At 45.1% G+C, this 27,101-nt stretch overlaps 2 protein-coding genes across 2 annotated transcripts in view; both read left to right on the top strand.

Annotated features, from left to right (window-relative positions):
- The window catches only part of LOC119652263 (neuronal acetylcholine receptor subunit alpha-7-like), a 222,585-nt gene that overhangs the window by 118,584 nt on the left and 76,900 nt on the right, over window positions 1–27,101 (top strand). The gene's annotated exons all lie outside the window — the stretch shown is intronic.
- LOC119652262 (odorant receptor 2a-like) lies at window positions 20,679–22,156 on the top strand. The gene is made up of 3 exons (XM_038056243.1): window positions 20,679–21,426; window positions 21,495–21,855; window positions 21,921–22,156. The coding sequence occupies exons 1-3, from the start codon at window positions 20,681–20,683 to the stop codon at window positions 21,966–21,968; spliced, it is 1,155 nt and encodes a 384-aa protein (XP_037912171.1). The 5' UTR covers window positions 20,679–20,680; the 3' UTR covers window positions 21,969–22,156.

Below are 27,101 nucleotides of genomic sequence, written 5' to 3'. Positions count from 1 at the left end.
GATTTTCGCATAGAAGTATTCGACGCGATTCACGATCTTGCGCATCCAGGCACCAGGACTACGAGCCTTTTGGTCACTGAAAAATATTTCAGGCCGCCCATGAAGAAGGACGTAAATTCTGGGGCCAGACAGTGCATTTGACTGTGCACACCATCCATCTCGACATCATCGGCGCTTTGCGAGGTTCCCAGGGATTCAAGTATTGCCTCATAATCATCGACAGGTTTACGCAGTGGTCTGAAGCAATACCTCTGAAGGACATTAAGGCGCAATCTTGTGCCTAAGCCCTCTGTCGAGAGTGGATCCCTCGCTTCGGTGTCCCTACAGTGATTATCATTGACCAGGGAATCCAATTTGAATCTACTCTTTTCGCGGAGTTAGGAAAGCTCCTTGGCTTTAAATGGCATAGGACCACTGCATACCATCCACAGTCCAATGGTATGCTAGGATATTGGCGCCGGACGCTGAAGGTCGCTCTAATGGCTCGGATCCGTCGTGGTCGCGGTCCTGGCCCCTCGTGAAAGCGAAAGGAGTTCGCGGCCAGCTCAGCGAAGAGGGTTTAGAGGGAGAATCTACGCCTCCCCGCCGATCCTGTTCTGGACGACGCAATTTCGAAGATGCGGTCGACTCCACCGTCCCGAAACACGACATTGGAGATCGACACCCCCAGGGATCTCGAGACATGTGACTAGGTCCTAATCAAGTTGCAATCACCATACGAAGGCCCCTTTAGAGTTCTGGAACGAGGCGAGCACTCGTTCAAGCTCGACGTCCGAGGCGGGCCACAGTGGATATCCTTGTCGAAGCTGAAGGCCTTCGACGAGCCGGAAATGCGCCCGCGAAGCGTCAAATTCGCCTGATAACCCTCATTGGCGGGGTCGCGCAAAAGGAAGGACAGACCCGCTAGGGTTGCATCTTGTCACCAATATTATTTCTTGTTTTTATTTCTTATCAGTGATGTTCTTTATGCTGCTTTGTCAGGATGTGGAGGAATTCAATGGATGATGATATGTTTCGACAACACTGATGGCATCTGTTTGTTTCTTCACCGGGTCATAGATCTTGACGCAATGGCTCTCGGTTTGGAAAGAGGGGCATGTAGAGTTGAACTGAAGATAAACACCGACAAAACCAAGGTTCTCAGTCTGATGGATCTTCGTACTCCCCTTACCTGCATTAATGGGCAGAGTATAGAAGGTGTCGATCAGTTTACGAATCTTGGAAGTGGTGGCACCGACCTTGATGTTACCCGACTCATTAATAGCACTAGATCCGCTTTCGCACAAAGATTAAATTGAGACTGTTTTGTGCTAGTTTTCTTTCTGAGTTGCTATATGGAAATAGCACGTGCAAAGTGTGCTCCACTGTTACTCAAAACATCCAAGTCTTCGTGAACACCTGTCTACGTCATATTATCGGAGTACTTTGGCCGGACACTATCTCAAACGAAGAACTTGGTTGGCGCACAGGCCTGTCACTCGAACGCATTGTGATTGGAAGGCAAAAGTGGCAGTACGTGCAATACTATGCAGTGGAAGCTACTCTCCAAAGATGACCGACTAGTGGATCGCTCCAAGGGTACTTGATGCACGCCTCGGGAAGTTGTGGGAGAGCTAGAGCGCATTTCAGGTAACCGTGAACGGTGGCGCGTAGGTTTGGTTGATGCGCTATATCCCACCAAGGGCTTAAATGCGACCATATATTTATTACCTGAGTTATGTTCTATATTTGGGCCCTAGTGCCAAGGTGCTTAGAAGCCAATCGCTTTCTGGCCTAACAAAAAAACTGTTTTTAATTTATGGCCTGCGGTTGGGTAGGTATTTGTCATTCCTTCTACCTTCCAGTACTTTGTTAGGGTCGTACAGTATGAAAGTTATACGTTTTCTTTAGATTATGGAATAAATTGCAAAGGCTTTAAGTCATTGTTAGGAGGATGAAATTAAGCTCCTGTTTGTAACGTTTATTTGCTTGTGCGGGGGAGAGGTCATCGGGGGAATTCTGTTTTTTTACATACTAATATTAGTGAAGGGGATTTGCACCATGCTCAGAAGAAAGATTATCCCTCTTCGATAATCATAGTGTACCTATCACCATAGTATATCTATCAATTCTGTAATAGATAAATTTGTATCATATAATATAGCCTATTTCAAGATGCTTCTTTCTTTTGTCAGTACCCCGCTTTCTTTTGTCTTACAGTGACTTATGAGTATTCCACCAATTATCCTAAGGCATTTCTTAGTTATGTTTAAACCAAGAAGGCTACACTCAGGGGATTCACTCTCGATGCATTGCTTAAATTTGTGTGATGGAAGAAAAGCATTGCACATGTTCGACGTTTTTAGATAACTTGCGCGTGAAAAATTTCGCGCATTCTATGTATGTATATGTACAATGCATTGGTGAGTGGACACGAGGTTGCGATCACATGGCTGCGATCTCAGCTGTTTATGCCTTGCAATATAGGATGGGGAAATACACACATGTCTGGATAGCTGAGTGGTTAGAACACAAAGTCAGTACGTCATTGGTGGCAGTGGGATTTGTATCGTGATCTGACATCGGATACCAGTCGACTCAGCTGTGAATGAGTACCTGAGTCAAATCAGGGTAATAATCTTGGGCGAGCGCAATGCTGACCAAATTGCCTCCTACAGGGTACTGTAATCCTGTAGTGTGCCATTACAGGCTTGAATGAAGTACTTTAACACACTTCAAGGCCCTGATCCAATATGGATTGGATTGGATATGCGCCAAAGATTATTATTATAAATTCACACAAGAAAACCAGAACCGATTCATCAAAGAAGGAAGAGCTATTGGCCAGGAAAACAATTTTGGTATAACTCCTAAAAGTCATAAAACTAATCTACCTTGTTGGAGAGTTTGAGCTGAATGTCGTTATTTCCGCTTTCTCATCTAGTTGGTACCCTCCCATTCAAATTATGGATGACCAGTCGTGTCTGGATCTACAAATGGTTTGATTGCATCTATATATCTATAAGGCTTCCCAATATCCTCATATATGGTAAAAAAGACGGAAGATATAAGCTCATTCGGTCAAACGTCTCGCGGTAGATATGAAATCCTGTTTGAATGCTTTCCATTTGTCAGTGAGTGAAGCTAGCGGAAAATTTTCCACAATTTTTCCATCACTTCACGAAGCATCACAAAGTGAAAATCATATCTCAGGTAGACGTGATGGCTTATAAAAGGCATAGATGCTTGGCTAGAGCCTGCTTTCACTCAGACTTTCTTTTCTATTAAAAAGGCGGCGAACGGTTACAAAGCCCAAGAAACAATATAAATAATTGGCAAGAAAGCTTTGCTCTTCTCCATAATGACTTTCCATAATGGGTCCTTTTCCTTGCTCTACCTCCAGCAGATGGTTGCTTTGTCTTTCCATATTAAGGCGCGTAATTCAATGCACACACATTAGAAAAAGTGGAGAGGAAGAGACTTCCTCAAAAAGAAAGGATATAACTTTTTGAATAGTCTCCTGCGACTCCTGTAGAATCGGAGTGAGTGTAGCTTTTACACGAATGAATATTTGGTTGAGTACCTATGAAGTTATTTTCAGTGGAAATGCGAGCTCTTCGGGAAAATGGTGATTTCCCTGCATGCGATGGGGGTAAGGCTATTGAACCTCATCGCGCAGACCTGGATAAGTTTTAAATAAAAATTCTTCCAGTTGAACCTTCTTAGTCCACACATTCTCACCTCAGAGCATTTACGAGTGCATACTAAACGGATTATGTGCGCGACGGAAGGATTATATATGCCAAGGACCTCATTCCGCTCTAATTCATCTAATTACAAAGAATGCTTTGATAATGTTCCATCCACTTTCCAGGGTACATACGTGCATATATTCCTCGCATGTATCACATATTCGTGTGAGCATAAAAGTGAAAAATACTTGGGGATGGAAACATAAACTTCGCGTCTATGAACGTGGTTATAAATGGGTGGGCGTCCTCGTATGTAAACGTGACAATGTCTGTGTTGCACGTGTACTGCGGCAGATGATATGATGCATGAGTTTCTAATTTACTTGTGGATGTAAAAGACACTTGAAATGTGGTTTAATTTAAACGTAATATTATTTTACTCGTTCTCATCAAAGGAATGTATTTATTCCATTAAAATGTGACAACAAAGCAAAAATATTAGGCATTTCCTGTGGGAGTCGGTGATTTCTCCGAACTTGAATGCATTTAATAGCGCTCCATACGTTGGTTCATTAAGCGCCAACTTCGTGTTGCTTAAAATAAGCAGCAACCCATGGTTTAATGTATTCCTCTAAATGGTGGGTGGATTTTTGTCTTATTTTACTAATCTATTCCGGAAAACCATATTAATGTATCTGCATAGGATTGACTGTGGCGGAGCGAGCAATTTGTGTGTCAGCCGCATGCAAATGCGAATCGTTGTGGCGATGACATCGAAAAACAATTTTTGACAGCGAAAATGAAGTGCAGGATGGTGTCAAGAAAGGAGAAATAACTCAACGAGAAAAACTGCAGCATCGAAGAAAAGTGGATAAATAAAATGAAGTAAATTAAATTGTTCTTAAAGTTAAAAATAGTAAAAAGATGAATTGTTTGTCTAAATTGGTGACCCCGCAAAAAACGAATCCCAAATTGGAGAAAATACTGAAAAAAGGGCAACTGAAGTCAACTTTGACGGGGGTTAGTTGAGTCCCCCTGAGCGACACCGTACGAGCAAATAGATTGACCATTTTTCGGCCGGCAGTAAATTTAGGAGCTATCTTCTGGATGTACGTAGCAAAAAAAAAGCGGTGAAATCGGCCTAGAAAAGAATCACCATTTAATGGCCGCTAGCCTTGCCTTCGTTTGCGTGTTGCGTTGTTCTCGCAGGGTTGAAGAGCTGCAATTCCTCAAGTTCAACATCCATCGGGTGTAGCTCGATAGCGGGAGAATTATTTTGCTGATAGGACAGCAGATGCATTGAGTAACCCCACTGATAATATCGATGGTCATTGGGTTGCCATCAAAAATGCTCTTTCCCGAGGTCGTCGGTCACATGCCAAAGGGGTGTCTGCGGAATCGAGGATCGAGAATCGTTGGTTAAGGAAGCACAATATGCTACAAATAGCAACGGTTTCAGAATTGTATACCGCATCACGGAAGAGTATGCTTGTGGTCGCAGAACTTTCGATGGTCTTGTAGAGGAGTGCTAATTGTCGACTCTTCATGTAAAATCACGGACAAGTAAAGAGGTTGAAAGGACTCTTCACCATGGTTCAAAACTGTAATTTCATCTGGTGAAGCTCCGCCTCTTACGGATGAAATGGCTATCATTGTAACCTGCAGATTCCGACTGCTTCTCCAAAGAGAAATCATTTCGGCCATCAATACACTCAAACGGTTCCGAATACCGATTCCTGGAGTGTGACAATTGGAAAGGCATTTGTGACTTCGCTGTCATCGCAAACAAAACAACTAACATAATCCCGAAATACGTCAGGGGACATCCCGAAGTATTGTTTCGGTTCTGAATCCTCCTGCATTGACCACATCAACATCGTAAGGATTATTTTGGAATGGTATTCAGATCTCCGCTTCACCTATTCTTCATCGACTTGGAGAAGCTTTTTGACAGCGTGAATAGGAGATATACCTCTATGCAGGGGGGAAATTCTGGAGAAGCTAATAGCTATTATCAATGTGACTTATGATGTCGTAAAATGTGCTCCACCAAACTAAAGTTTCACTTTTCCCTTCTGCATTAATTTCTTTTGCCGAACCCCTGTCTCAAACAGACTGCCGCCAAAAACATCCTCCTGTTGCATCTAGGACACTAACCCGGAACCATTTGGAACATTACCTCAGGCCAGGACCATTACATGTAGGATCAAACTCCCGGAGTTCCGGAGCGTCAGTTACCCTGGTATCTCTCCTATGAACCAACCTCTTTTTTGCCTTGAATATAACATGCCGGTGTGTTTCATGAGCCCCTGCTGTGTAGTTTGGCGTCGGTTATGCTACCCGGAGAAACTGGACACTCTTCCATCGACAGAGTGGAGAGAGTGGAGAGCGATCTGAATAACCCTTGCTATCACTATTACTGTTGGCTCCGAGGCGGAATGATAGGCAAACGTAACTCGCAAACCACTTCGCTGTTATACTTGGTTAGCCGTTAGGCCCATGCTTGGAAACCGTTGACAAGGATGGATTGCACGACACTCATTAGCAAACAATGCCTACTGCATAAGATACCTCTGAAATTGAACATCAGCCGTCAAATGACAAAAATTTTAGTTGCAGCCTTGCCTGCGGTGTTGTGAAGGTAGAAGAAGATAATCTTTGTGTCTGTCATGATGCCGTATCTATCATTATGCCATGGCTTCACCAAGCTGAATAGGAAGGACTGTCTGAACCCTCAACTTGGTCAGAGCAACCACTTTGGTTTTCTTCAGAGCTAGGGAGAATCCATGCTCAGCATCTATTTATTGACTCGCCGCATCACTATTCCCAGCATGCGTTGAGCTTGCTTAACTGTACCTCGGCAACCAGTGCTTCAAAGTCATCTACTTGTCCAGTCAGATGCGATTCATCACCAAATGTCGGGACGAAGGATAGATCCCTGAGCCGCCCCCGATGTGAATTTCATTTATTCCAACTATGATCCTAAGATTCTTCTTCGTGCGTTTTAAGCAATCTTGCCAGTGCTTGGGTTCGTATCCCCCCATGAGCACCATGAGCACCGTTCCTGATAAGTTCAAACTACGTTTTCTTTGGATCAGTCACCTCAGTGCCCGTTCCGTCTGTTGTGAGGGGCTCATTAGTGTACCAGGTAATCAGCGCCTGATTTATGCTGTAGGTCGCGCTCGCTCAGTTTGCCCTGCTAATCCAGCGTGTTTCAAGCTTCTCGACGAAAAGAAACCCCATTATCATGCTATCTCTTGGTACTAGTAGCATTTTTGGAATGTACCCCCATTTATTTCCCATTATGGACTTTCATATCGTGAAACCCTTTGCAGCTTTCCGACATATGTTCCTAACATGTGTCTGTCGCAGTAATTTTTTGCCTGTGCCTTCTACTTCTAGAATTAGGTCTAGCGCTTCTCAATCCAGTCTAGATTCTAACACATAGGATGTCTTCAAGTTTGCTCTACAGGTCAATATAATATCGTCAGCTATCCCTGGATCTGTACTCCAGCATTTGATAACTCTCCAAGAGCTCATGAAAATAGAATCTGCACCTGTCGGCGCTTTTACTTGTTTGCTCTATAACTAGGATGTCAGGAAAATTGGTCTGAAAAATTTAGGGTGGCTTTCGGAATGCAAACCATTTTGGTCCGCCATCATCCCTTTGGTATATATCCCGGAGCTATGCTGTCCCTTACCACCCTTAGGAGATGAGTAGTGATTCACTCCGAATGATTTTAGTGGTTTAAAGGTTCCCCGTGCTCACTTACTTTGGCTTCCAAGCGTACCCCTTTTGCCAGTTTTTGCTGTGAAATGAGCTCTGAGAAGCGAATATCCTCCTAATTTTCGGTGAATGTCCCATTTTCCTATAGTCTGGATGCGTCTGTATTCCAGGACTTTTCGAATTACCCGCCTTCACGCTAACGTTGACAGCTGATTCGGTGTTCATTTTTTAGCGGAAACCTTCCTAAGTAATCTCCACTTTTCAAATGTAGCAGCTAGCGCGTGGTACAATAGACGCTATTCGCTTCAAACTCGCGCTGCTCGGGTTAGACGAGGAGCCAATTGAGCTCGTCTCCGACGTTCTCGAGGACTACTCTTATAAGAGACCAGAAGGGTAGCTCATAACGCGCCTGTCAGTAAGTGCGACAGCTAAACTTAACCACTTACTGGCAAAGCTAACGTTAGTTGACTATGCGCCAAGCCAAATGCCGCTCGAAATGAAATGAAATAGCTGCTACAGTCTTTGTGGTTGCATAAAATTCATGAAATCTACGTACAACCCATGGTTGGCAAGGTGTCCCGCAACAATTCAAGCCGGGTGAATCAACTGCAGCAGATGGTGGCATCATTAACAACTATCGTCTCTGAATTAGTAGAGGCCGCTGGTGCTTTGTGTTTGGGAAGTAGGACTAGATCAAGGTCAGATCCACCTCCGGAGATGGACGATCGGATCGTTGGGACCTTTGACACGAGGCATGCTGGTACCATCGTAGGTGAAAAGGCTAAGAAACGTAGCAGCCCCTGCAATCTCTCACAACCTACGATCCTTTGAGCCGCCGCAACTACGTACGGTTCTTCCCGTATCCCGGCATCATAATTTAATACCCCAATCGGTGAAACTCGCGGCTGCAAATTCTTCGACGATCCGCATGCATGACTACAGGCAGGTAGTCTTGAGTTTAGGACTTCGACGATCGTTTCCTGGCGCTTCATTATCACGGATATCAGCATTCCCATCTTAGGCGCGGATTTCCTGTGCCATAATGTATCGCTTGTGGATCTACATAACAGGCCCCTCAATAACACCACAACTTCCCTTAGGACATTAGGCAAAATCTCATCCTGCTCCCCTAGCACTCTCTTCATCGCTTTTGAAGACCGGTTTGCGCCGACTTACATATTCGCGCACTTCTTCAAAAATGCCGCAAAATCACTTCCGAGTGTAGTCTCTCTAAGCTCGTTAAACGTGATGTTCAGCACCACATCAACACTACTGGCTCTCCATTTTTCTCTAAGGTGCATCCATTACCACGGCAAAAGCTCGGAGTTGCGTGGAAAGAGTTTGAAGAGCAGCAATGTATTTGCAGACTTTCAGACAGTTGTTGGTCTTCGCCACTTCACATGGTCCTTAAACCCAATGGCGAATGAAGACCTTGTGGACCTTGTGGACCTTGTGGACTACATGCGTCTATATGCTCAGACGCTTCCAAGCAGATATCCTACCCCACTCATCCAGGATTTTGCGCACTTTATCGCAAACTGCCCTATTTTATCGACCTTGGACTTTATCAAGGTACACTTTCAAATGCTTGTAGTTCCAGAAGGCATTACGAAAACGGCAATAAGCGCACATCTCGGACACTTCGAGTTCCCTAGGATGATTTTTGGACTGAGCAACGCGATGCAAACCTTTCAGAGATTCATCCACTCTGTGCTGGGAAACCACCACTTCTGTTTCGTTTATTTAGATGATGTTCTGGTCACGTCTTCTCGTGAGTTCCAGCATTTAGAGCACCTCGAGCGCATCTTTCACCGTCTTCTTGAGGTCGGTGTAGAACTTAACGTTGAGAAATGTAAATTTTTACAATCGCAGGCGGGTTTCAACGGCCCCATGCTGAAGGCATGCAACAAAGTGCAAGCGATTTCGAGTTTCCCGTTTCCAAAAACTGTTAAGGATCTGAGAAGGTTCTTCGGCATGTTAAATTTCTATCGTCGTTTTTTTGCCCATGGCCGGCCATCATCAGTCGATCCTTAACGCCTTCTTGTCTGGGCTAAAAACCAAAAACTGCCGCCTGATTGTGTGGTTTCCAGAGGCTCTCCAGGCGTTTGAGACCACCAAGCAACAACTGGTGGATGCTACACTTCTGTCATTCTTTTATCGAGATGCACTCCTAGTTGCATTCTTCGTTGCCTCAGACACTACGTACTTGCTGCTCTTCACCAAGAAGTGAATCAAATCTGGCAGCCATTGAGCACCTTCTTCAAACAGCTCAAACCCGCTCAACAGAACTATAGTACATACGATCATTATTATTAGCCACATAACTCGCAATTTAATACTCCCGGTACTCCCTTGAAGGCAGGCCGTTCACACTGTTCACCGACCATAAGTCCTTTACTTTTGCTTTGAAACAAAAACCTGACAAAGTATCCCGGCGCGAACTTTGGCATTTGAGCTTTATCAGCCAGTTCACTTTTGACATTCAACACGTGCCTGGAAAAGAAAAGAGGTCAAGATCCCCACTACTGTCCATTTTCCGGCAATTGCCGAGGCGCAAAATGACGATGCAGTTCTTCAGAGCTTGAGGAGCAATTCCAAATATACTTTTAGGGAGTTTCCTTTCTTCGGCTTAACATCCAGTATATACAGTGAGATCTCAGACAAGGGACCAAGGACATATATTTCGGCCGATTTCCGAAAGGAAGTATTTCACGCCCTTCACGATTTGGCGCAACCAGGCATTCGAAAAATGAAGCCGTCTATGAACAAGGACATTAATTCATGGGCCAGGCAATGCATTGCATGTCAGAAGCGGAAGACTACAAACCATGTAAGGAAAAAGGTAGAAGTGTTCCCTCCGTCAACCAAGCGTTTCCACACCATCCAACTCGAGACTCGCACGGTTTCAGGTATTACCTCCAAATCATCGATAAGTTCACCCGGTGGCCTAAGGCGATACCTCTGAAAAACATTACTGCACAATCTTGGCGAGAATAGATTCCACGCTTTGGTGTGCCGGTAATTATAATCACCGATCAAGGAATGCAGTTTGAGTCCTCCCTTTTCTCAGAGGGGGTAAACTACTCGGCTTCAAGCGTCACTGGATAACCGGGTACCACTCGCAGTCCAATGGGTGGCACAGGAAGCTGAAGTCCGCTATAATGGGCCAAGATGACCCTACTTGGTCGCAGGGCCTGCCAGTCATTCTACCTGGCCTCCGGACAGCCAATCGAGAAAAATTTTCTGCAAGTCCTACAGAGCTGGTATATGGGGAGAACTTGAGATTCCCCAGCGATCCTGTTGTCGACATCAGGTCGGGACTTAATACTACCGCTTTCTTGCGTCTGCTCAAAGACGCAATGCCGGAACTGAGGCTACCACCGCAATCCAACCACGCGAAAACTGTGGCAGACATGCCCGGGGATCTTGAATCCTGCACGCATGTCCTAATTAGGACTGACGCATCTCGGAAGCCAATACAGCCACCTTACCCACACCTTTATAGCCTCAGCGTCGAGGGCATGGTCAAGAGGGTCTCCTTGGTTCGATCAAAGCTCTTCTTATAGGAAGAAAGTAGAAACAGGAGTAGAGACGCACAACACTTCCATTTTGACTTGTGGCAGCCGAGTCGAGGGAGCCGTGTGTCTGGCTTCTCGGTGAGGCCTCCTTTGTTTTCAGCGGGGGGTGGAGTGTTGTTGCAATGTCAATTCTAACAAAGAAATGTTTTGAGTCTCATTCTGTCTGGTTTAGCTTGAAAATGAGGAAAAGAATCTGTATTGTTGGTATATTTTGCTACATTATTTCAGTCCAGATAAAGCAAATTGGAAGCTAGTTCTAAGGTAGCAATGCCTGGTTAACATATATGTATGTATGTTTTTTGAGCATCTTGCATCTTGTCAAATGTATTTTACTGCTATATCTTTGCACTATCAGATTATCACCTGTTTCTAGATTGAAGGACTTTTGGCTCTGCACTCTTATGAAAAATAAGGATTCCGTTCGGGAAGGGATCCCTTTACCTACAAAAATATGTGATTGAATGAAGCTAGTTTTGTGCAAGAAATTCATCTTTTACTCCATCTGAAATAGCCGCAATTACTTAGTTGCCAATCTGATATATGTATGTAGCGCATAAGGGCATTCCCTGCAAAAGACTTCTTATCATGGAGTCTTATATTCCGTTCAACCTTTTTAAGGAAATCTCAAATGCTACGAAAACCTCCCATGTCTAGTAAGTTTTGCCAACTGACATGTACAAACGGACATACAGATTTCCTGCAGTATTTCTCTAACTTACCGTCGTCTATTGACTGCAGATAGCTGCAAAGTCAAGAAAAAGAACTCAAGGCGTCTGAGCATATCTTTTTACTGCCAAAGATACGACAACTCCATCAGATCATGTTATTGCCAAGTGAACCAAATCAAAAAGTAAATGAAGTATCTTTTCTGCAGAAAAATATTATCGTTGAAGATTCCTGTGAGGAATTAAAAGAAAGGAACAGAGAAAAGTTCTTATCTGACTCACATTGCATAGAAATAGACAAGTTTCTTGCAAATAAAGTCAAAGATAAATATGTAGGACGAATGAGTGCAAGCAAAGCACAAAATATTCCGAAAATATTTGTTTGAGGGAAGAAGAACGAATGCAAGTAATGCCGGCGTGAATTCAGGTCACAAGTCGCGGATTAAATGGGTTGGAATTTCAGTCAGAAATACACTCCTATTAGATGAGTAGTTTTGATTCAAAGCCTCTCTATTTAGATAACTTGTTAAGTATGTAAAGATTTCAAGAGCCATAGATATATGAAGATAGAGAGATTATTTTTGAACCCTTAGATTTATGATGCAAAAATACCAGTTAATGACCTTAACTATTTAGAGATTCAAGTTCAATATTGCGTTGGTTGCATTTGATTATTTTGATTACCAAAGATTAGGAGCATGAAACCTGGGAAACGCCTGCTGAACCCACACCAACAGCTCTGCTACCTCCACGTGGTTACTGCTGAGAGCTATTTCTAACGAAAAGCTGCAGTCGGAGAAGGATGAAGGCGAGTCCCTCGCGCCTAAAAATGAGGCAAATTGTACCTGCAGGTTGGAGATTGGGTAGGTCTGACAACCCTACACGGAACCTTCTACAAGGCAGTTGAGCGGACCATCGAAGTCTGCCCCGAGTATTATATCAAAACCACACTTGGGGATTTCAACAGTCAAGTAGGGATGAAGCCCTTATTCAGGCAATACATTGGCCCCCATAGATTACATAAGGATACCAATGATAACGGACTGCGGATTATTCAATTCGCAGTATCACACGAAATAGTTTTTTGTTGTTGTTGCCCGATATCTTGCTAAGTCGAATAGTCCCATACGCCCACAACGAAGAAGCCCATACTGAAGAGGCTTCACTCCAGGCAAATCAGTAACAAAATCAGATTTTCTCTCTGCAGCAAGCGATGGAAAAACTGTTGGAATATGGACACCAGTTGCACCATCTTTTCATCGACTTTAAGGACGCCTATGATAGCATAGCTAGGGTAAAACTGTGCACGGCTCTTTTTCTTCAGCCTTTGTCCCGTTCACAAGCGGCGTCGGCTCGTCGTGATCGGTTTCACCACTTGGCTCTATCGAAAGCCTGATCTGGGTGCAATCTTGAGGCTTTCAAATCCCCATCCAGCGTATCAAGCCACCGTTGTTTAGGTCTGCCTTTTGGTCCTTTACCATCGACTTCGATGTTCAGATCAATCTTGGCAAGTGAATTCTCGTTTGCACGAATTGCGTGACCATACCATCGAAGACGCCTCTCCCGCAACTTTTCCACGATCGGTGCAACCCCATAACGATCGCGGATATCCTCATTTCGGATGTGATCTAAACGTGTGACGCTACTAGTCCAACGTAGCATCTTCGTCTCCATTACCGCAAGACGCCGTTCATTGTCTTTTATAGTCGGCCAATACTGAGAGAGATTTGAGACATTCGTTGATACGTCGATCACAAAGAATACCAGTTGTGGAACGCCACTTCATCCAGTTTGCGTTAATGCATGAAGCAATTTCATAACGCAGTTCTCTATTGGCTGATAGCGTTGACCCGAGGTACACGGCTATCCCAACGAAATTGATAAGACTGATTATGCTGACCCTGACCAATGTGCGAGGCCAAATAAAAGCAGCAGGATCACTAAGACAAAAGGATGCCTTATCCCCCCATCTCTCACCAACCTTTTTAAAAATCGTCCGAAATCCTGCGGTACATCAATCATTTAGGGAAATGGCAATAGTAATGTGTGTCCTAGATTTTCAGCACACTAACACGGCTGTGGCGGTTTGATGAAATGTCCAATTTAATTAAACCTCCGCAGGTATTTGCGACATTTCCCATGCCTTATGAGAAGTTGGATGAGATTATAGTTAGTCTCTTCGTGCTTTAGCTGCGTCGGCACGGATGGCACGTAGTTTCTTGAACCAACAATTCCCTTCCTCCTCTTCCTTCCCGTGGTGAAAGGAGTTCCCTGATTTAAAGACTCCTCAAGGCGGAACGATTGGTAGTTCGCGGTGTACCGAAGCAGAAGTCCAACATTCTTTTCGTAAACACATTTACCGTTACCCTACCTTCCTCCCCAAAGAAAACAAGTCGGGAACCCGGAAGCTTGGCGCTTCAGGTATAAAAGGTTTTGTGCTTCTCTATGTGGGAAGCATAACGCAGTTCTCCATTAACTGATAGCATTGACTCGAGATATTTAAATAGCTTAGTTCTGTCAATGGTAGTAATCTGCCCAGAACTGAGCGATTTAAATATCCCGGGTCAATGCTATCAGTCAATGGAGAACTGCGTAATGGAATTTGTTTACCCATTAACGCCACCTGGATGAAGTGGTATTCCACAACTGGTGTTCTTTGTGATTGACGTATCAGCAAACGTCTCATGTCTTAAGTTTACCACAATGCCATCCATCTGCCACTCTCTATAGTTTTGAGTGTCGGCCGACTATAAAAGACAATGAACGGCGTCTTGCGGTAATGGAGACAAAGATGTCACGTTTGACTAGTGGCGGGACACGTTTTGATCACATCCGAAATGAGGATAAGTTTGAACTGCTATAACTTTGTCACTAATAGTCGGATATCCATAAAACTTGACATGTATATGCACGAAACTGTGCTCTATGTCGGTTAGTAGTTTAGTATTCCTAGGATGAACTTAAGGGGCGTTTTTCAGCAAATTTCTAAAAGTTGGTCATGTACTATTAGTAAGTTTAGATGAGCAGATATCAGAATGAGATATATTTTGAGCCCTAACTTTCATCTAGGTGCACCACCCTGATTTTTTTCGGATTTTTGGGTTGGGTAGTTTTCGAAAATGAGTCCTGTCTCACTTTAAGTGCGTACATTTTGAATCCTTATTCGTGTGCTACTCGCACGCCAAAACTAATGTCAGTTTCGGAAAATACTAGTCGAGACCAGTCATTTGATACCCTACACGACTATATCTGGTGAAAGTTCCTCTCTCTCTTGCCGAATTAAAGGCGTTTCTGACGTCAAGCGTAACGAGGAACACCACTCCTCGAATTCGGCGGCTATGTGCCCCCGTTCGCCGAACGGCATCCATGACTTGCACGACAGCATTACCTGTGGATCTTCCTGCTCTTCAGGGAACGCGTTCCTGAATTGCTTTAAGAGTATCCCCAGGGAAGGGTTCCACCAATCTTGTAGGACCAGACCCCAGAGCTTTACTAGCCTCAACATGAGCGAGTTCGTTTAGTGGATGCTCCTCATTAGCCGGACACCCTAGAATTTTCAGTGGCTTAAATAATATTCAGAAGCAAGGACATGTATTTTACCCACTAAATGATGCGATAGTGCAGTTTCTTTGAGTAATTTGATGGCAACTTTCTCCGCACCCATTCTTAAGGCCGCATTGATGACCTGAAGAACGGCAAAAAGTTCAACAGCCAGGACTGCGCTTACTTTCGAAGAAAGACGTGAGACATGAGTTTCCTCAGGGCCAACTATAGTGCTGGCACACTCATCTCTCATGAAAGCAGTGTCCGACGCAAAGACCAGAAAACCCCTTGATTTAAGGCCCTCCACTGCGCTACCACACGCAGCAGACACATGGACTCTGTTAGCGCCACAGAAGTGATTGTTAGAGGTTGTGGGAATAACGTTAGGAATTACAGTATCAAACAAGCTTATAGACCGAGGACAGACCATTGTCAGCATCTGGGCTTTGCACCACAAATTGAAAGATTTTCGGCTTCCTTTCCTTTAATTTAAGAAGTTCTCTGGCTAACAGAAGAGACCTTCTGAAACGGAGTGGTGGCTCTTTGGTCAAAGCAAAAACCTGGTGTAAGGCGGTGGTCTGGTCAGCCACAAGCATCTTCTCAAGATAAAAGTAGATATTATGTGCTGTTTGTCTTCAAAGTACTTTAGAGGGGGGGGGGGCATCATCAAATATTTATAAAGATTAACAGCTTTCTGGGGTGGGAGACCCAAGAAAAACCGGTTGAAAAATTATTCAACCGTTGAGGGTTTTAGGAATAATAGAGGTCAAGTGGTCTCCTACAAGGCACGTCCTCAAAGGTGATAGATTTAACATGTGAGAGGATATGGTCATTAATTTTAATGGGCAGAGGTGCTACCTTGCTTCTTTTAGAGCAAACATTTGGTGGTCGAAATCCAATCATTTCCAGTGGCCAATATGTCAATGCCCTCAAAGCATTTATTGTGAAGGGATCCAGTATAAATATAAACCAGCATGGGACTTAAAACGCATCCTTGAGGAATGCCATTGCCTAATTGAACACAGTCTAGCCCTTGTTGAAAGCGCCGATTAGACATTATTCTTGACACCCATAAAACAATTTCAGTTAGAACAAAAGGAAATTAGAGATTATGTCACTCAGAGCGGCCTGGTCTGATTATGTTTCAGGTTAAAGTTCCATAATTCGGCAAGTCCTCATACGACCTCTTCGTGGTGGTCGCTGGAAACCGTCTTCGGGCGGACCAAGAGTGTGTAGGACCGGGCTGGGGGTACGCTCATCCAACTGATGAGGATCTGCTTGTCTGCTGGTTATATGTTAGGTCAAGTAGATCTAGCGGGGGGATGGACCGAAACAACAACCCGGGGATCGTCCTCCCTGCAATGCAGAAGGTGCTAATAGGACCCCAAGCCAAGGTGAAGTAGCGTACGCCGAGGGCTGGGTGGCCAATACTGAGCTTGGTCTTTAGTATCCAAATTCAGAACACCTTGGGCACCTTCAGTTTCAAATAAGGCCCGTATCCTGGTGACCGGGCTAGCCAGGGTGGACATACTTCCCGGACTTCTCGTGGGATCAAGACATGGACACAATTTTAAAAATAAAAAAAACCGACGATAGAAGAAGAGAGTGTGATGCCAGGCGTGTCATGGGAGGACGAGCTGCTGGCATCCAGCCAGGAGACAGTAGCCGTCGAGAGCAGTACACTCGGTGCCAGCCCTAGCACTGCTGCACTGAACGCAACCGCAGGGACCTTCCGGAGCGAGGCGGCAGACGGGCTAATGGTTTCTAGCCTGGAATCCACTACCGTCAAACTGGGTGTAGGGAGTACCAGACATAGTACCCCTAACCCAACACCCTCGACGTGGGGGGATCCCTCAAAAATAAAGACCTACAAGAACGTCGGTCACTGGAAACCGACTAAGAAGCTAAGATCTACTGGTGGTGGAGAGTCAATATCATGCATATTCTCATCAAGACTGCTAAAAATAAAGAGGCCGGTAAAAGACCTAGCTAAATAGCAGGCGATTGTAAAGGAATACAACACCGCTCTGAAATTCAATCGATCTCAAGACGAGGTCGAGCAACATCACAAGCGAAGCAGAAAAGTACGCAACAACAGTCAGCCGACGAGCCACGAACTGCGAAACCTTTTATCGATGTGGCCAGGAGCCACTTACGTATGGTGTTGGCGGATGGTCATTCCGCTAGGGCAAACTAGCGCCGGAGGTGTGGACCAGTGTTGAGGCCAGGCTGTCGGAGATGGTGATTGAGCATCTCCTGGACGCCGAAGGCAAACACACGGGATTCATCCCCTGTATCGATTCCTTTCAGGTGCTCCGTAGGTTCCACGTTAGAACTTGCGAGGACCAATTCTCTAAGCACATCATGAAGACACTGTCACCGTAGTGGAATTAAAATCACTCCAGCGTCAGGAGCTTGACCAGGGAAATCTTCAACATCTACTACAGGCATAAATATTGCTTCAGGCATAAATATACCAGGACAGCCTGAAGAAGTACAAGTCAGCCATCAAGACCGCCAAAAGCGGTCGTGGTTGGACTATTGTCAGAACATCGAAAGCACCAGCGGGTCGGCAAGGCTCAGTAAGATTCCAGTAAGATTCAGTAAGAAGACTGCTGGACGGAATCTTCTGGTGAAACCTTGGAGCTGCTGGTTCAAACGCACTTTGACGCCAGCGAGGACGACTGGAATTCAGTGCCTTGCTTGGAGGGTCTGCGGCCACCCCAGCTGTGCGAGGCTATCAAATCGGTATTTACTGAGGATAAGATCGGCTGGGCTATAAACAGCTTCTCCGCATATAAATCTCTAGGTACAGGAAATGGTTTTTGCGGGGCTTGTTGAGATTTATCGGAACTGCATCTCTTTAGGATGTGTACCACAGTCCCGAAGACGCGCACGAGTGGTCGAAAGCGGGCCGGCGCGACCATGACTCCGCGAAGGACCAACCAGCCTCACCTCTTTCGTGCTGAATACCCGGGCGTCCTGAACATCCACTTAAGGACGATTATGGAGAGAATGCCTTTCTCTAAGTCGCAGCATGCCTAGCTCAAAGGAAAATCCACAGAAACCGCTTTCCACCAGGTAATTGGCATGGTTGAGCGGTCACTGCATTACAAGCAGTATACTCTAGTTGACTTCTTGGGCATAGAGGGAGCTTTCAACAACGTTAGTACCAACCCCATTAAAAAAGCCTTGACCAGTATTCGATTGGAGGGGTATCTTATACATTGGATTATATCCATGCTAAGTACCAGGAGAATCCAGCCGGATCTGGGAGGCAACCACTTGACCAGAGAGCCGTGAACAGAGGCACGCTCCGGGGTGGCGCCATCTCTCCGGAGCTCTGGTTAATAGTAATAGACCAGATTTTACGAATATTGGACAGCAGTGGGGTGAAGGTAGTGGCGTATGCCGACGACTTGATGATATTAGTATCAGGGATGTTTCTGTCCATTATGAGTGACATCATGGAAGGAGCGTTGCGAAAGGTGTGCCTGTGGGCCGCAAGATGCGGACTCGGCATAAACCTAACCAAAACGAATCAAATGATATTCACCACCAAGACAAGGATACCTGAATTTTACCCACCACGGATGAATGAACAAAGATTGGTTCTTTCTTCCAATGTAAAATATCTGGGTGTAATCCTGGATCCAAAACTAAATTGGAGATTGAACCTAGAACTGAGGGTTAAGAACCCAAAGAGCCTTCTATGCTTCCAAAAGAACCTTTGCAAAGAAATGCGGTTTCCGGCCGAGAATGGTTCTCTGGATATACACCGCTGTGGTGCGTCAAATCTTAACGTACGGCTTTAATGTATGGTGGCAGGCTTTGAGCAAAAAATACAATAGGATGAAGCTTAATAGGATTTAAAGAACCGTGTGTGGAGGTGCTACTGGAGCTTTGCATTCCTGCCCGGCAGATGCTCTCAATGTACTTCTGCATCTCCTCCACTAGATCTCCATATTAAGTGCTTCCCCACGAACCACACGCAAGCTGAACTTCACGAGAAACTTTGCTATGGACTTTCCAACCAGGGCAAAATGGAAGACCGGCGGCGTGTTGACACAGTATTCTTTACCGTTGGATCAAAGGTGGTCTGTGGAGTCGGTACGGGGGTTTCCTCGAATACACACAGTTTATCCGAGCCGTATGATTTCCCAGGTTTCGCCAGTGTATTCAAAACGGAAATACTGGCGATATTGGAAGTCTGTTGATGGCAGGAGTGTGATTCGAGCCCCAAGCATAACAAAGCTTATCTGACCGATAGCCAAGCGTCCATCAAGGCCTTGCACTCAGCGACGACATCCTCCAGGCTGGTGGGGCAGCGCGGATATGCGCGGAACAGTCTGGGCTGCATGCTCAAGGTCTCCCTCCTCTGCGTTCCCGGGCATAGGAACATAGAGGAGAATGAGTGGGCTCACAGATTGGCAAGACGAGGCTCTGCTCTTGGCAACCCTTCGGTGAATACAGTCGCTGTTTCGCTGGCGGCTGTCAGGGGCGGGGTCTGCTCGCACCACTTAGCTGCCGCAGGCCTTAGATCGCGAAGGTTTACAAGCTGTCCCAAGTCAAGGAGGATTTCGACCGTTTATAACATAGCCCGCTCACGAGAGCTCCTGTGCCAGACGCGTGCAAATTCATTCTAGATTACGGCGATCTGCACGGGGCACTGGCCCATAGAGGACCATGCCGCCAGGCTCGGCATACCCTACAATTCGCATTGCCGAAGCTGCGGAGAAGGAAGGGAAACCTTCATGCATCAAAACGGCAACCTTCTCATAGGTGTGCTTCGCATCCAGCGCCACAGCCAATACCTGCTGACCCTTGCGTTTAGCAATGTGGAATCTATCTTAAAAGATAAATCTCTTCTGAATCTGAGGGCGACAATGTCAACTACCGGCCGGTCGGCATAAAATCTATGAGACATCGATTTTTCCTTCGACTAACAAATATTGTCCTTGAGTTTGTTGGCGGAATTAGAATGCAGGGATTGTGGATTGCCAGCAACAATTGATAATGTTACACTCAAATTATCTAAAATGGTAGAGTTTATTATTTGCTTTCGACGATCCCTTTCAAATTATATTTCAGAAACAAAACTTTTCCGATGCATGCCTGATTATTGTCGCTAATTCAAGAGGTATGTAATCAGCATCACTTATCATGGTGACAGGTGAGCCTTTTCCCTTCTCAGGCAATTTTCGAATAATATTTACTTAGGGCTGAGCAGTGTTACGCTGCTAATAGCAAAAGTACTTGCAATAAAGGATTCATCTATAATTTGTAAACCTTCCATATCAGAAATTATATACAAGCTCCTCCATAAAAGGATACATAATAATATGAAGGAAATAAGTATGAAAACTGGTCATATTCTCCCGTTTGTTCAAGGATACTATTGGGAAAATGATCAAACGCAAATAATTGAGCCGAACCATCGACGACTTCTATAAAAGAAGAAAACTTACGCTTAGATAACACAGTCAGACTCTTAAAATGGCTAAATCGCAATTAGTTCCTTCTGAAAATTTCAATACTTGCAGTGTCCTTACACAAGTCTTCAGATTGATACGTATCCTGGGGTTCAGTCCGGTCGAAAAATATAAGCTCCTCTTCTATATCTACTCGATTCTCTTAATTTTTGTTGTGCACATTCTTTATCTGCTTTCCTTGTACATCGATCTGTTTCTTCTAGATAATATACAGGACATTCTAGATAATCTAAAAGTGACGATTTGTTGCACTGTCTGCACTTTGAAAGTTTTCAATACATTTGCTAGGCGTGAAGAGTTGCATCGTCTGAGGAACATCATCAGACAGCTTGATATGAGTGTAGTAAACCAGGATGAAAAGGATTATCTCCAATCCATAATGAAGACCTCATCAAGATTTTTCTTTGCCTTTTTCGTCTTTTATGGCTCGTGCTCTGTAACTTGCGAGATACCTCTTATTTTTGCGAAGGAAAGGTATCTCCTCTACTCTGCTTGGTTTCCCTTCGATTGGGAAAATTCGACCACAGCTTACGTGGGGGTGCATCTATATCAGTTTATAGGAAGTTCTGTAATCACCTACGAAGACGCGGTTAATGATTCGTATCCTGGAACACTGCTGTGGCTACTGAAGGGACATCTTCGTGCATTGGGATTGAGAATATCCAAAATCGGGTATGATCCCAGCAGAACTGCGGAGGATAATTATGACGAACTTATAAGGGCTGTCAAGATATATGGCATTTGTATGAAGTGAGTATCTTTTCATATGAACATTAGTTGAACGTTCCTTTAAAAGTAAATACTTCCACCAAAACCAGGTACTTCAACACATGTAAGGTCGTGATGTCAAAGGTGTCACTTGTTCAGTTGTTGGGAACCGAGATGGTCCTTTGCGATATAGCCATTTCTATTCTTCACGTTGATGAGAATCCTTCTCAGCTTCTATTCCTTTTCTTCTACTTCGCCGCCATGATTCTACAAATATCAGTTTTTTGCTACTGCGGAAGTGCACTAGGTGATGAAGGTCAGATTTTGAGGACAGCGCTCTATTCATGTAATTGGCCTGCACAGGATGCGAAGTTTCGTAAGGTTCTGATTTTTTTTATGGAACATGCTCAGAATCCTTGGTTCATTTATGCTGGAGGAGTGGCTACTGTTTCTTTGAGTACTTTGGTCTCAGTAAGATAGATTGAATGTTTTTGTAAGTTATTCCTGCTCTGGACTGAATTATTTTCTGATTTCAGGTACTACAATCTGCATATTCTTTTTTTGCTGTTTTGAATCAATTATAGAAGGCTATCGACCACATGAAAGTAAAACGGAAATGTATGTATAGATCTTAGTAGGTTTTTTGATAACCATTTCACGGCATGTCCAAGCCTACGTGAAACTAGTGAACATGAACATCACAATTTTGTCTAATTCAATTAAATGTTTTAGTGGCATATGTTATATTTTATGTGTCAAATGTAACCAGTATCAAAATATAACCACAAGACTTGACTTGGACCAAGTTTTTTTGCTGAGAAGGGATAGTTTGGAAGCCTGTTGTTGCAGGGTCCAATCTTCCCCGACGGGGTGTTAACTAATGATTTATGCGTCGATTGCCGCGACTCCTTAAGAAATACGAATTGAATAAAAGACCACTCCTGCCGAAGCTTCTCCACAAAGAAATCCAAGGAGCCAGTCAAACCTGCCTTCCGAAGAACGGTAGTTTGCGCGCTGGCCTCGTGCTATCGCCAGCCGCGATGTGCCGCCACATAAAACCGCGCGGGTTCAACAGAGGAACCCGGGACGTAATCTTGCCAATGGAGTTACCGGGCGAACCTGACCGGTTCGGCGAAGGCCTTTAGCCTCGGCAAGGAGACCCATTTGGATTAACCCCGAACATCGAGCTAGAAGGAGCGCTTCCGTTGCTCCAGAACTTTAAAGGGGCCTTCGTATGGTGGATGCAAGTGAGTACCGGGGTCATTGGTCCAAGGAAAATGTACTTGGAGCCAACATATTCCAGGCGGAAATATACGCCATAGACAGATGTACTTCCTTTTGATCTCCAAAGGAACTAAAGGAGGCAAAACATTGCTATTCTGAATGACAGCCAAGCAGCGATCAAGATCCAACTAGGTGAACTCTAAACTGGATGGGAATGCCTTGAGAGACTGAATATGTTTGGCTCGTTCACCAAGGTCTGGGTACTCTGGGTTCCAGTGCATGTAGGGTTGGAAGGCAGGGAAACAGCGGACGAACTTGCCAAGAAGGGAGCTGGGACACCTTTACATGGGCCAAAACCATTCTGTGAAATTGAAAAGGAAAAGTTGAGGGAACTATACTGGGCGAGCCTACCAGCAATGGAGCAGTATAAGGTAGTTACGGGGGGATACGAACCCAAGCGCACAGAGGATTGCCTAAACTTCACCAAGAAGAACCTCCGAATCATAGTAGGAATTCTCACTGGCCGTTGCCGGCTGAATTATCACCTAGGGAAAGTAGGGATATCCACGGACACCGCCTGCGGGTTCCGTGCGGGGTGCGATGAAACTTCTATACACGCTGTTGGACCATGTCCGGCATTTATGCAAAGTCGGTCGAGGCATCTGGGAGGACACTTAATACCAGGTACAAAGTTGAAAAATTTGGAAGTTGGAAATATACTAACATTCCTAACAATTACGGGCTTACTTGAGATACTACAGTTATTAGGTACTCTATAACCAGTAAAAGGGAATTAATTGTTCTTGAAGGACGCGTTACGACTCCCGTTAACAGAATAATAAATAAATGGTGGGTACAGCAGCCTCCGAGGAGCGTCCACCGTAACGAGGACCTGTGAACACGCCTCGAGATCTCTAGGGTTGTCGACCTCCGGCGTCATGTGTCGTGAATGTGGAGTCAGCCGCAGTTTCGAAACCGCGTCCTTGAGCAGGCGCAGCATTCCGGAGTCACTTAACCCTGTTACAGTACAGGGTCGGCGGGAGCCGCACACTTTCCCCGTACACCGTCTCCGCGGGGCTAGTCGTAAATTCCTCTCAGTGAGCTGTGCGGAAGCCTAGGAGGACGAACGGCAAGGACTGCAACCGCGACGAATCATCGCGAGCCCATTGGACTGCAGATGATATGCAGTAGTTATTTCACATTTGAAACCAAGGATCTTACCTAATTCCAAGAAAAGAGTTAACTCAAACCGCATTCCCTGATCCGTGATGATTACCGCTGATAAACCAAAGCGCAGAATTCATTCTCTACAGAGGGACTCGGCACATGATTGTGTTGTAATGCCAATTAGAAGTATTGCTTCAGGCCACCGCGGAAACCTGTCGATAATTGTGACTCTATACTTGTATCCGTGCAAGTCTTGCAAGGGGCCAACGATGTCGAGGTGGATGGTGTGAAAGCGCTTGATCGACCGAGAGGATACACCTATTTCCTTTCTTACGTGGTTGTTGATTTGCACTCCTGGCACGCGATGCACTGTCTGGCCCAGTATCTAACCGGTTCGTCGTGCTGATACCAGGATGCGCAACATCGTGTACTGCGTGACAAACTTCCTCGCGAAAGTCGGCCAAAATGAATGGCCTAGGTCATAACCTGAGATCACGCAGAGAAAGTAGGAGTTTGAGCTGAAGATAAGCAACTCCTTGAACTTGCATTAAGAGTTCACCTTCAGGCTCTCAAGTTCTTTCTGTGCCTCGGCGATAGTTATATAATCAATCGCAGTGGGGACTCTAATGTGATTCGAGACAATACTTCTGCAACGATGTTGTCTTTTCCAGACACACGTTGGATGTAGGAAATAAACTGGCTGATGAAGCTTTGTTTCCGAAGTTGGCGAGGAGACGCTTTGTCGGGCTTTTCTTTAAGCGTGAAAGTAAGGGGCTTGTGGTCCGTTAACACGGTGAACGGCCTGCCCTCAAGGGGAGAGCGGAAATATTTAATGGAGCGATACGCATCAACAAGCTGTTGTTTGACGGTTTCAAACGCCTGGACGGCCTCAGTAGACCAAGCAACCTCGCGGGGGTCTTTGGTTTTGGGCTCAGCCAAACAAACGTTAAGGGCTGCTTGGTGATTAGCGGCCTAGGGCAAGAAACAAGTTTAACACACCCAAGAACCTTCACAGATTCTTTACCGTGATTGACAGGGGGAAAGCTTTTTATCGCTTCAACCTTGTCTGAGTCTGGTTGAACTCCGTCAGGGGTAATCAAGTGGCCAAGAGATTTTACCTACTTTGGTAGGAATTTGCATTTTTCAACCTTTACAACGAACCTGGCCTCAAAGCGAGGTTGAAAAATGCACTCGAGATGGTCCAAATGCTCAGATCCGGAAGAAGAGGCGACCAAAGCATTCTCCATATAAATGAAACAGGATTTTAAGTATCGAAGGAAAGAATGGATGAATCTCTGAAGTATATGCGTACCGTTGCACAAACCAAATGTCGTCCTGGTGAACTCAAAGAGTCCAAAGGGTGTGCAGATAACCGTTTCCGGTATGTCTTCAGGAACAATAGGGATTTGGTGATACGGCTTGGCTAAATTTAAGGTCGTGAAAACACGGCAGTTTGTGCGCAAAGTCAAGGATGAGTGGAATAAGGTATCGGTTGGGAATTGTCTGAAAATTCAAGCGCCTATAATCTTCTGGAGTGGAGACAACCGACAGCTATTGGAAGGTCTGCAAATACCATGTATCATAAGATCGTTAAATTCTTTCCTTGCAACAGCTAGCTTCAAGGGTGATAGGGGACGCTACTTTAAGAAGTTCGGGGAGTTTGTAGTGTTCATGTGGTGCTTCACATTGTGCTTAACCGGCTGGGAGAAACTACTTTCGGAGGAGTGCGCGAATGCGATGGTCGGCAATGCCCTCGAAAACAATGGAAAGAGTGTCGTTTGCGCAGGTGGAAATCTTTCCTGATGACTTTTAAGATCGTAATTCCGATCGAGGTCTATCTCCTGAAGGCAAAATAGCTACTGTCGCCGTAGGTTTCGAGGTTGCATCCGCAAGTGTCGTTACCATTACTTTCAGGTCTTCAATTTCCCGATTTGCGGCTCTAGAGGCATCCGCGACCACGGGGCGTGCGGACACCTTGTGAACTCTGACGGCCGTGGCGGACAACATCTCCAGCAACCCCGAGTCCGCGCAAGATTAGATGGCGCGGGTGTTCTCCGTGAGCCGCTGTCATCAGAGGGACTTCGACACCGCGGAACCGACCCTATCCCCAACAAGCTGCCTCATTTTCGTTGAAGCTGCTCTTGTTGGAAAGCAACTTGTTGCTGTTCTGTACAATAACCTGTGGGTGTGGCCGGTTTGCTTTGTACGCTGATTTGGCGAGAAATCTCTTTGACCAACAAGTAAATTTTCTGGCGCGCGTTACGAGTTCTGGACGGGTTGTGGAAGTTCTTGATTTTTCGCAAGTCCGGTTGACTTCTGTTGCTGCGTTTTGCAACAAGGGCCTATTTCAAGCACAAACGTATTCATCGTCACTGACCGAACAGTTATCGTACCACCGAAAAGATAACGGCCATTATCCTCATACAGTCGAGGAGAATTTATTCGACGAAGGAAACACTTAACCCCGAAAATAAAAAATAAAAACTCGAGCGTGCCGAGTTCGGTGTCACCAATTTGGAAGCCTGTTACTTGTAGGGTCCAATGTTCTTCGACGGGGTGTTGACTAATAAATTATGCACCGATCGTCGCGACTTCTTAAAAATAAGAATTGAAAATGCAACTCCTGTCAGAGCTTCTCCACTTTCGCTCAAGTGCGAGAATGAGTGCTCCTCGCTCCACTGATAGATAGTTTTGCGTTCCTTAGTAAGAAAATCGATGGGGGTCACTCTTGCAAATTACTATCACAATCGGCTCTGGGGCAATATGGTTAGCAGACGCCACTTGCAAATTTCCCCGTCTCTCTACTTACTTACGATTACGACACACGATAAGTGAATCAACCCATACTTCCGAGTCACAGAGTAGTCCATAGCCCATGAGAAAGTGTCTCCAGTTGGAGGTAGAGTTCCAGAATCTTCAAGAATGGCATTAGCCAACATATTGTTGAAATTCCTGAAGCAGCATTGCCTATCTCCATTTTGGTTTGCTGGAAAAGACCTATCCATGCGTTATCTGTATAATCGTATATCATCCCACCGATTGCCGCAGAATGCAGGGCTGACATTCCCTTTTCAGTGAAGGCGGCAACTATTTTTTTCCTTGGAAAACCTCAATACATCAGTCTGCTTTACCCCTGTTCAACAGTACGTCCTGCAGTTATCGTAAAGGGGACACCAGGCTAGCCGCAATGTGATCTTCATCTTCCTCTGGTGGTCAAACGTCCATAGAGCAGGGAACTGTCTCTCAGGTAATCCCTCATTAACCGTACATCAGCGTAGACCGGTACATGGGAACAATTTTCGATCCTATCTAGCACATTTGCCAAA

Source organism: Hermetia illucens, chromosome 3 (assembly GCF_905115235.1).
Source record: "Hermetia illucens chromosome 3, iHerIll2.2.curated.20191125, whole genome shotgun sequence".
NCBI classification, from domain to species: Eukaryota; Metazoa; Arthropoda; class Insecta; order Diptera; family Stratiomyidae; genus Hermetia; species Hermetia illucens.
This window is presented reverse-complemented; position numbering and strand designations above follow the sequence as displayed.

Coding starts and splice junctions, on each gene's coding strand:
- LOC119652262 (XM_038056243.1), top strand. CDS start 20,681: ATGGCTAAATCGCAATTAGTTCCTTCTGAAAATTTCAATACTTGCAGT. Junction 21,427..21,494: donor ATATATGGCATTTGTATGAA/GTGAGTATCTTT, acceptor CACCAAAACCAG/GTACTTCAACACATGTAAGG. Junction 21,856..21,920: donor CTTTGAGTACTTTGGTCTCA/GTAAGATAGATT, acceptor TTCTGATTTCAG/GTACTACAATCTGCATATTC.